General features: G+C 40.9%; 1 protein-coding gene across 1 annotated transcript; it reads right to left on the reverse strand.

Annotated features, from left to right (window-relative positions):
* Window positions 1–9,317: 9,317 nt before the first annotated feature.
* On the reverse strand, window positions 9,318–10,708 carry LOC143879933 (Calcium-dependent lipid-binding (CaLB domain) family protein). The gene has a single exon (XM_077382629.1). The coding sequence runs from the start codon at window positions 10,588–10,590 to the stop codon at window positions 9,598–9,600; it is 993 nt and encodes a 330-aa protein (XP_077238744.1). The 5' UTR covers window positions 10,591–10,708; the 3' UTR covers window positions 9,318–9,597.
* Between the last annotated feature and the right edge of the window lie 660 nt (window positions 10,709–11,368).

Genomic DNA, 11,368 nt, shown 5'->3' on the forward strand with positions numbered 1-11,368 from the left:
TGAGAGTTTATATACATCATCCCTTTCCTTGCTCGAGCAGATCTCCTTCCATCCTTCCAGCACCGTCTGATGTCAGTACTAGAGATAAACTTGAAACCAGGCAGAATCTTCACCCGAGAAATAATAAGGGGTATGATCTTAATGTAAATAAAATACAGTTCTTTAGAGCAATTCTTGAAAATACAATAGTTCCTCTCCTTCCAAATTTTCCCATCTTCTAATTAATTTTTTCATATTTTCAACTTCAACCAATGTCAGGATTTTCTAGAGATCATGTTGTCGGACACTAGGACATTTGACACACATGACAAGTGTCCAGGTAGCATGAGTACCCATACCCATCTAACAAAGGTGATGCTCCCTCGAGGCCCAAAATTTTCAACCTCTCTTCCTCCTTTGTTCGTACGTCCTACGGATCCTTAAGCAGTTAAGCCTATTGAAGGCAAGTATACATCAGTCAGGGCCCAGCCCGCAGATCCCCCCCCAAGGGCCTAATATCTCTTGGATCACTTGACGTGTAAGCAAAATAAGTTAACAGATTGTCCGAAATCATCCCATGACAATAAGGCCACATTTGGATACCTCGTGTTTTTGTATTTGGATTTGGATACAAAATACATCAATCATCCTCATGCTCATGTTGTACGAGGGAGGGAGAGAGGGACGTCGGTCTCGCTGCTGCTACAGCAAGGTCGAGAAGCAGGAGGGTGAAGGTAATTGCCACAAATATTGATTTCCAAATAATGTCTTGGTAGAACAGATCTGTAAATCGGATTTTTTTTCATTGGTGTAGCTGATCTGGAAATCTAAGGATCATCCAGGTTCAAATCTCAACTGCAAATGTGAGACTCAAATCTAAATCTTGTGGGTATCCAAACGTGGCCTAAAGGTTCCAAGTAACCTAATCAGCCAGAGACACCAAAGAAAGATCATGTCAACCATCCTCAATATGGCAGCTCCCCAGAGACACCAAAGAAGGATCATGTCAACCGTCCTCAATATGGCAGCTACCCAGAGACACCAAAGAAAGATCATATCAATCATCCTCAATATGGCAGCTCCCGCATGAACCAAATAAAAGAAGACAGCAATTCTCTCCTTCGGTGTCAATTGACTAAGAGGAATAAAATTTGGGGGAAAAAAACTGAAAACTCACCAACAAAGGCTTCACTAGCTTCAGATACTATGGGACCGTTTGGATACGTGGATTTTAGAATCCGCGATTTCTTCAAAATTGTAGATAAGAGACAAAAGAAGAAGCGAACCAGCCGTCGCTTTCTGACTTCTCGCCCTTCTTTCCGTCAGCAAGAGAGTAACCCATCATCCCATGTTTCCAGGTTTTAGAAATCTCAGGATGTGGGAGAGATTTCTAAAACCTGAATTTCTCACATAAAATCCAAGAAACGCTGTCTGGACAGCATGTAGCAGCCTGATCATGAACCCTCTTTTACACTGTTTTCAAACAAAAAACCTGGATTCTAAAATCCGTGTATCCAAACGGCCCCTGTATGAAAATTGTTTGGATGACGGACAGAACTGTAACCAAGGTAATTGGATAGATGTAGTGGTGTTCCTGGTCATATCCTTGGTGGTTTTCACCAAGCATCCAACCACGCATCACCTAAGGTAAACATAATGGGTATGGATACTACAGCAGCAGACGGAAATAATAGAACAAATAAATCCATGCTAGAGAAAAGGGTTTCAGCAAAACTAAAATCAGAATGCCATCAACTCATATTAGGGCATTCTTTGGTTTGAGAGCCATCATAGTATCTTCCCATGAACCAGTTAATCTAGTTAGTACTTAAAGAATAGCTACAATCTAATAAGAATATGTAAGTAGAAAAGAGAGAAGAAAGAGAGAAGGATGCAGGGACTCAAAACTCATTCCCTTCATTCATCATAATGAAATTGCAACACGATTTAGTGAAAATGTCAGCAACCTGCTCTCAACTAAGAACATAGCATGGATAAACTTCTCTGTGTTCTAAATTTTCATGAATGAAGTGACAGTCTATCTCAATCTGACATGGAAAACAGGGTTTTATGAAAACCTAATGGCACTCTGGTTGTCATAATATAAGATATGTGTGCAACTTCGGATAAAATTCTTAGAATAGATATCTCAACCATGTCCACTCAGTAGCAGCAGACACCACAGCCCTCTACTCAGCTTGTGCACTTGATCTAGCGGTCTAGCCACAATGTCTCCTTTCTTACTAAATGAGATTAGGAATCCACTCAAAACAACATAATATTTGGTTACAGATCTGAACGTGTCTAGATCACCTGCCCAATCAGTGCTGAAGTACCCACTATGTAGTATAGACCAAGATGCAGGGCACCTCTCAGATTTCTCAAGACACGCTTGCTGCTTTAAGGTGTTCTTCTTTAGGAGCATGCAAGTATTGGTACACCTAATTCGCTTCATAGGTGATGTTTGTCCTGGAAGAGTCAGTATTAAAGTGCTCTTAACATACTACAATAAATTAAAAGGACTCTTGACCGCTATGTTTCTTTAACACTTGCCATCTTGTTGTACATTGCTAGTGTGTTAACAGATATGAAGTTCATCATGTGAAATATATTAAGTAAATTGGTGGCATACTTGTGACAATATATTTCCAGGGTTCTCTTAATCTCCACACCGAGTACTATTCCCCTAAGTCCTTCATGTTGAACGTTCCTTTCAAGTTGTTCTTGAGACAACATCTCAAAATTGTCACTTCATGTGATGATAATGGCATCAACATGCACCAAAACGAGTACCATCCTCATCTGAGCGTGCTTAATAAAAAGAGAGTTATCTAACTTGCTTCTTGTAACCATTATTGCTGAGAATTTGATGAAGTTTGTCAAACCATGCCATGGGAGCCTGCTTGAACTCATAAAATTCCTTATTGAGTCTAAGGACAAAACTGCTTCAATCTGAAACTTCAAACCCCTATAGTTGCTCCATGTACACCTCTTTTAGAGACCCATGAAGAACCGCATTTTCATGTTCATCTAATTAGACATATAACAATACAAGTTAGCGAGAGCTAGGATAAATCTAACTGTAGTACTCGAGTTTTGACTTCCGGGCTAAAGGTCTCATCGTAATCAAGACCATATCTTTGATTATATCTTTTGCTGCTAGGTAGGCTTTGTATCTTACAATGGTACCATTTAGCTTACGCTTGATGTGAACACCCGCTTGCACCCAACAACATTTTCATCTGTAGGTTGAAGGATAACTTACCATGTGTCATTCTTCTAGAGTGCACCCATTCCTCCCACCATAGCCTCCATCCATTTGTCATTAGTAGACACCTCAGATAATGTCAGATGGATTAGTGATACAGGAGCATCCCCTGGATTTAACCATTGAAAAAAAAAGAGCATCCCCCGGATTTACTACATCAGCCCACATTGCTCCCTAGTGTGGTTTTCCATTGCTTATTTTTGTTCATTTGTGCTACTTTCCTATGTAGTAGGGTGGTTTAGTCAATAGATTAGTTTGATGAGTCCTTTTATGTTATTTTACTTCACTAGGGATAGTTTGGTTATTTTGTGGCTACTCGTCTACTTTTTTTTATAAATAAGCTAGGATCAAACCTGCAACCTCAAGGTTGAAGAAACAAAGCCTCAGCCATTGAGCTACAGGCCCAACCCCATTACTACTCATGTACTTTATAGTCATTTTCCTTCACTTGGGGGTAGTTAGGTCAGTTTGCTTGTAAGTGGTCTACAAAAGGGACTTTTCCCTCCATTTGTAAGAGTTTTTGTTCTGAAATTGAAAAGAAAGAATTTGCTCTAGATATTGGATCTAATGGGATTTGGAGGGAAAACCTCTTGCAAAAGAGGATTTTCTTGTGGAATTTTTCGTCCAAAGAGAAATTTAACTTGGAAATCAAGGTCCTCCATGGAATTTCAGCATCTTTGGACTTGAAATTCAGAATTTTATCCCATCTCTTCCAAAAATCAGCATCCCCTAGCAGAATTCCAAGCATTTTCATGAAGAATCCATCAAGAAGAAGTCACAAGTTCAAGAATCTGCCCCAAGTTTCAAAGTAGCTGGAAAATTTAGAGTTTCTGCGCGTTTTCACCGTCATCAGTTAGTAACGATCTTAACCAACCACCTGAGCGACTAAAGCATGCTTTTGCTTATGCTGACGAACATTTAAATGACAGAATGAGATGTGATTTGAAACTCTGTATTGTAATGGATGTCATGGTAGCTGCTACACCTCTAAATGAACTATTCTCCCTCTTAATGTCACATCGAATCTTCGATGGGCGGTAGTGATGCAACTCATTGAAAGAGACATGACGAGAGATTGGAATCTTAAAAGTGGAGAGATCATAACACATGTATCCATGGTTTCAAATTTCGGTTTTGGAATGCGTTTCGGTCCTCACCGAAATCGAAATTTCAGCCAAAATCCAATGAAATCACATTAACGGCTATTTTTTCTTGTACATAATTTCGACTGAAATTTCCGGCCAAAATTTCGGCTGAAATTTCGCGATAATATTTAATAATTATCAAAAATCAAGAATTTTGGGTGAAATCCCTTAAATTTCGAATGAAATTTCGGGATAAGCGAATTTCAGTCGAAATAAACTTTCGTTTCGGGTATTATCGATTTCGGTTTCGGTCTTGACCGAAACCCGAAATTTCGGATTTCGGACGAAATTTAAAACCATGCATGTATCCTTTATGATCGTAACTTTTTTTAATGGTACATTTATGATAGTAACTATATCCCACAAAGACACAAGTAGGATCTTTTGGAGACAATTTTCGACGTTGGAACGATAGAACAAGCACAATATAAACAAGACACTACAAACGTAATTGTAAATAATCAAGATCCAAACCAGTGAGAATCTGCAGAGAAGCATATTCAAGTACGACACAAGGAACTATGGGTGCAACTCGGGCCGGGTTGAGGCGAACCCAACCCGAAGAAACATCAACCCCAACCCGACCCGAGTCCCAATCTGAAGAGGGTCAACCTGAACCTGAACCCGGCCACAACCTGAACCTGAACCCGAACCCGGCCACAACCCGAACCCGACCCGAACCCTAAACCAAGGAGAAAAGGAAGATAAAGGAAAAATCAAGAGAAATCTAGAAAAAAAAAAACAGAAAAACCAGTGGCTCCGCTTCCCTGTCAAACCGGTGACGCCCTTCCCTTCCCTTCCAAGAGAAAAAGAAAACAATAGAAGAGAGAATAAAGAAGAAGAAAGACTGAAAAAAAAAAGAAAAAGAAAGAAAAAATCCAGCGGGTTCCTGTTTCTCGTCAGCCGTTCTTCTTTCTATCGACTTCTTCCAACCGGTTCTTCTTCTTCCTTGTTCCACCGATGAGTTTAGAAGACAAGTTTCAAACAGTTTCTAAGAGGTAAAGACGAAGTTTGCATGGGGGTAGGGTTTTGGGTTTTGCCTTTTTCAAAACACTCATAAATAAGTAATAAATACCGATGAACGTTTTTCATTTTTCAAAAACCAGGGGACAGCTGGATAGCTTGCTTGGAAGCCTTTCCCAAATGATAACCTAATAAATACAGAAAAGACATTCAGAGAGAAAAAGGCAGACAGAAATGCAGAAAGGTGGAGCTTAACGAATAATGAGAGTTTCGGGTTGCCGGGTTGTCGGATTTCCAACAATGCAACCCTAACCTGACCCGATTTTACTCCGGGTTACCCATTTCCAACCCGAACTTCGCAAATCCCAACCCAACCCGAGCGAAAATAGGGTTGAACCTGTCGGGTTCGGGTTGAGCCCAACCCAAGTTGCACTCCTACAAGGAACCACGTTGATGAGATGTACGGTTGTGGAAAGGCTTTCGTCCATAAATGCTTTGGGGTCCTAGATTGAAAGAACATGGAAAGACCAGCCTCTATGATGTGATAATGTTTTTGTTGTGCTACCCTATTTTGGGCTGGAGCATGCGGACATGAAAACTACTGATAAGTGCCATGGTAATGGAAAAACTATCAAAATATTAAGATGTACTGACCCTCACCATCCCTTCATATGTGGGAGATGTGGGCACCATAATGCCTTATAACAAGAGCATATAGAACATATAAAAAGCAATGAAATTATCAAACTACTGATTTATCTTAAAGAAAATAGATCCATGTATAGTGAGAGTGATCACCGACAGATATAATATAATGTAGACCTCAAAAGAGGTCTTTATATTATAATATGAAGAAAGAGGGAGTTCAAATGTTTGCAAAGTGGGCAACTAGAACACATTAAAAAAACGTGCAGTTTGTGTTGGCCAAAGGGAAATGCCACACGAACAACGGCGAAGAAGTTGATGCAAAATATACTAGAAGAAGATTGTAAAGGTGACAAATCCAACATGTCTATCAGAAAGTAGAGGTTGCCACGGACCAAGCCTCTAGAGAGGAGCTTCCCTGTTTGCAGATCCCTCACAAGAACAGAAGTGGGCGTAAAGATAAAATAACAATGGAACTGGGAGTAAAATGGGAAATAGACAATCATTTGCCTTGGATAGTAAGAATTACACAGACAATAGAGATAGACAGTAAACAAACCTAGAGATGAAGAAAGAGAGATTGCACTAACATGAGTTATAGAATAGATGATTCATCACTCATGATGATGTGAGATGAACCATATTATGGAAACAATAATGCATTGTCGATAATATGGAGAGTACCATTTGTATCCACTACCTAGGAAGTTTCAAATGAGGTGCCTGGAGATAAGTCACCCATCTGATGTGTTAGAGCTGCAAGAGAGGCGATCAATGGATGTGCATCATACAAGTAGTCATCCATGGCCGTGTGTTTATGCCAACCACAAATCTGACAACCGTGTGTGGCTGGACGAGTGGCACAAGGACATATGGAATAGTAGATAGTGGACCACTTAGATAAAACTATTGAGGAGCTTGACCAAGGTGTATTGGAGTCAAAAGAAGATAACAGTGTGCACGTGGTTGCCAGCCCTAACTTGAATGCATATGTTGTACACCACCATGGTGTCCCTACTGTGGTTGAAATTTGCAAGTATTGGGGATACCCACAGGCCACAGCCACGACCCTTACTATGGCATCAGCCTCAACCATGTCCCCCAAGAGTAAAGAGGTGAGTAATGTAGGGTGGTAGCGCAGAAGCCAACTTAGACTGGTAGGAACCTCAGTTCTAGGTATGCTCTGATACTGAGTCTTATGTAGAGCGGTTGAACCAAACTTTCTGCGCACGGTGTTTTTCCAACATAAAAACTGAACTGAACTAGTAAGTATGGCTCTAGGTTCGGCTTAGATCAGAACATAACATAATTTCAATTGGCATCTGGGTCTGACTTTGGTGTAGCAACTAATCACAACAATTCTAATTAACTGAACTGGTTCAGTTCAGTGCAGAATCGAAATGAAGCTGGTGCAAACCAATTCAATTTGAAACAGAACTAAAGGATCTGAATTATTCCTGAACTATCTGAAAGAAGTTGCACTGTTTGTTGTAAGTGGACGCAAGCGATAGATCTCTCGACTTAATAATAGTTTGGAACTATGTTCATGTACAGAAATTAGCAGAACTCACGCAAGGTTTTGACCATCTCAAAATGGAATTGAATTGTTTGTGATCCAGTGCACTGAAGCCAAGTCCAAGCACAATAACTGGTTCTGATTGATTCAATGTTTTGCAGTGGTTGAACTGTTCCTTCAATCTTCAAATGGACTCTGTTCTCTGAATGTAATTTCAGCAACAGAACAGAAAGATTCTACTCCTCGAATTATTTCTGACTGGTTTTTATGGAAGCAACAATACAGATCAGAAAGATATCTACTCGGTTGTTGAATCCCAGCAGCAAGTTATCTATTTGTTTAACAGATCTGTTTGTGATTGGAATTCATTTGCCATTCTCGGTTTTTTGAACTCCCAAACTGATTTGCATTCAGATTCTCCAGAAATATGAAAATGCAGTTTCAAATTCGAATACTATTCAGGGACTTGAATAAGGAACTTTGGATCTACATTGAGATATCTAAATCATTTTCTTTTAGAACTGAGTTTAGACCCAAAGATCTCAGATTGTTACACAGAACTGCCAGCAATTATTGAATTAAGTTCAGAAAATTCTGAACCAAAACTGTTAGCGCACCTAAGGTTCAAATCCCTTTGGAATCAAGATCAAAGATCAGGGACAACAACCGGATGAAATGTTTGTGTCTGTGGTTTCTGTTGGAAAAATAACAATCCAGATCCAAATAGGATATGCCTTTGTAGCTGATAGGAACTGATGATAAGAAAGACTATCCTATTGTGCAACAGCAGATTGAAATTGGACATGGAATTTTCGGCAGAGTAGCCTGAATTGGATTTCTGCAGTTCATGTTTTGGACAAATCAAATCTAAACTGCAAAATTGATGACTGCTGTGTTCTCAGCTCAGTTCTTGACCTGAAGTAAACTTCAGAACCTTTGGAAAAAAACAGACAGTTCTTTTTTCCAGGTCTCTATAACTAAGTGCTAACACAAACTTATTAGAATCTAGGTTTAGAACTGACTTGAACTGAACTGGTGCACTTTCACCAGACAGTCACACAGCAAGGATTGAATGTTGGGTTGCCTCCAGGGGCTAACACATAGCATCAGTAATCTCAGTAGGCCAATCATAAACAAGAAAGAGCATAGCCTCAGTCTCAGAGCATTCTCCAATAGAACATCTAAATAGGGTTCCATTAGTTGTTGCAATCAAATCTAGCTTGTACTCTAACTGGGAAAAAAAATCATTTCAACTCATCAAGATTCAAATCCAAATCAAAACTCAAATGACTCACCCAACTCCTCACACCTTGTAAAGGTGAATGAGAACTTGGTTTTAAAGATCCCCACAACCTTTTAGTTTGCTTTATAAGGGAGGCTGCATAACCATTATAACCAACACCCAAAGCTCACCCCTACATCAAACCCTGGTTTAGATGGTGTTTTGAACTTTTGACACCTACCTAAAAAGTGTGTAGGCATGCCAAAAGTGCACCAAAACCATTTTTGTCTCTTTCTAATTTGTCTTGTGTCTCTATTAGTTATTCAGAATGAACTTCAAGGGTCTTAAGCCTTAACAAGTTAACATAAATAATTGATGGAACAGAGGAAGACAAGTGACCCATTCCTAGTTTTTCATTCTTCCATGTCAGTAGAGAGGAGCACAGAAAACATGCCGACCCAACAAATGGATTATTCAATATCAAGTCAAATAACAATTTTCTGCCCACGAAAATGCACATACAAAGCATGTCTCAAACCTATATTGAACATAACTAAAGAAGGGGAATACTCATCAATATAAATAAAGCTTAAAAACCCAGAATACTGGATTCTCCCATTCCATGAAAAGCATAAAACTTACATCGATTCAATATGTTCTCATACAAGAAACCTCGATTTTATTGGTTTCTTCAGCAAAGGATAACCCATCACCAGAAAGAACCCACAAACACAAGAGCATCAAAGACTGAATATATACACATAAAGAAAAACACACAAACCCTAACATTGACTTGTGAGTTATTTAAGCTTAACCTTACCTCCTCGTGTCCAATACCCTAAAAACACCAAAACCCAATTCAGTAATCGTTGCGATAATCACTGTAATCATCCCGCGCAGATATATCGCTCTCAACCCTCTCTGTCATCTTCTGTTCTTCATACTTCAATCCTTCCTCCAATGCCAACCCGCCCAAAGCCCCCGCAACCGCTCCAACCGCCAGACCCGCACCAATTCCCATTTTACCCCCGGCCTTCGGCTTCTGCTCATACACAGAAGCCGACGAGGAGGAGAAATCCACAGGCGCTGATGGCCCGCCTGGCCCACCATAACCAGACGCCCTGTCAAAGAACGGCCGTGGTGGCGGTGGGAAAGTGTTAGGATTAGGGTTTGGGTTAGGGTTTCCATACGAATAATACCCGGAGTAGTATCCGGAATACGGATCGGCGTAATTCCCATATGGGTATTGAGATGGCGGCGGAGGAGGAGGCAGCTGGAGATGGTTAGGGTTAGGGTTAGGGTTGGGGTTAAGATTAGGGTTAGGGTTTCCATAATACCCTCTGTAATCTCTCGGAGGAGGGGCACTGGAGTAATAATAGCCGGAAGGAGGGGTAACATGGTAATCTGGAGTGGGAGGAGGAGGAGGCGGACGTTCCAGGACGGCGAGCTTGATCCGGATCTTGCCCTGGGGGCGGCCAGAGGGGCGACGGAGATCTAGGGTTTTGATCCGAGTGGAATCGTCCGAGTCAAGGAGTTCTTTGAGGGGGACTCGGGTTGTGGCGACTAAGGGTTTGGGGGTTTCAGAGGGTTTGGAGTGGAAGATTTCGAGGGTGAGGAGTGAGTCGGGGATGGGAAGGGTTATGGGGAGGGTGAATCGCTCGTTCCAGACCGGGCGAGTCGAGCCCGAGTCGTCCGGTTTGGTGGCGAATTTCCGGTCCGGGTCGAGCCAGAATATGGCGTAGGGCTTGAGATCGCCATGGCGCCAGTTAACGTTTTTTAAGTGTTTTGCGGAGATGATTGTGAGGTCTAGATCGAGGAGAGGTTTTGGATGAGAGGGGCGAGGGGAGGCCATTGCTAATATGCGCTGGGGTGGAGACGTAACTCGATGAGGGTAAAGAAGAAGACGGACACGGAGAAGAGAAGAAACGGATGAGAGGAGACGAGATGAGGAAAGGGTTAGGGTTTGGATTTAATGAAGAATTTATCTGTCGTGTGGCCGTACCAACCACTCAACCAGAATTTTTGAGGCCCATTTCATAGGATGATCCAAACCGTTCATTTGTTAGGCTACAACCAGCACCAAAAATTATCTACATATGAACAGCCTAACCTACAAAATTATGGAAACATGTATCCCAACACTCTGATCTATTTAGGGACTACAAATTTATGTAAACATGTATAGATCAGAGGGCTAGTCTTTATCCTATGGAGATGATTTTAGGGGCACCACCTATTTAAGTTGTGGCCCAACAATTGAACGAGATTTTATATAGTGTAAGCTTGTATAGTCAAGTATTTTTCAAAAAGTACTGTATGGCCACACCATACGATGATCCAAACCGTCCATTAGATGGGCCACAACATAAATATGTTGTGACAGAAAAAAAATAATTTCCATAAGATGATCCTAGCCCTTCGATCTATAGAGTAACTACGTACGATGGAGGCCTCAATAGAACCGAGGGCTAGGATCATGCTATGGAAATGATTTTTTTTTTTTTGGGCACGACCTATTTATGTTGTGGTCCATCTAATGGACGGTTTGGATCATCCTATGGTGTGGCCTGTATAGTACATTTTGAAAAATACTAGACAATACACCATACAGTATATAAAATCTCTGAATG

The sequence above is a fragment of the Tasmannia lanceolata genome, unplaced genomic scaffold (assembly GCF_043159265.1).
Source record: "Tasmannia lanceolata isolate RefF3 unplaced genomic scaffold, GAP_Taslan_0.1 ptg000006l, whole genome shotgun sequence".
NCBI lineage: Eukaryota > Viridiplantae > Streptophyta > Magnoliopsida > Canellales > Winteraceae > Tasmannia > Tasmannia lanceolata.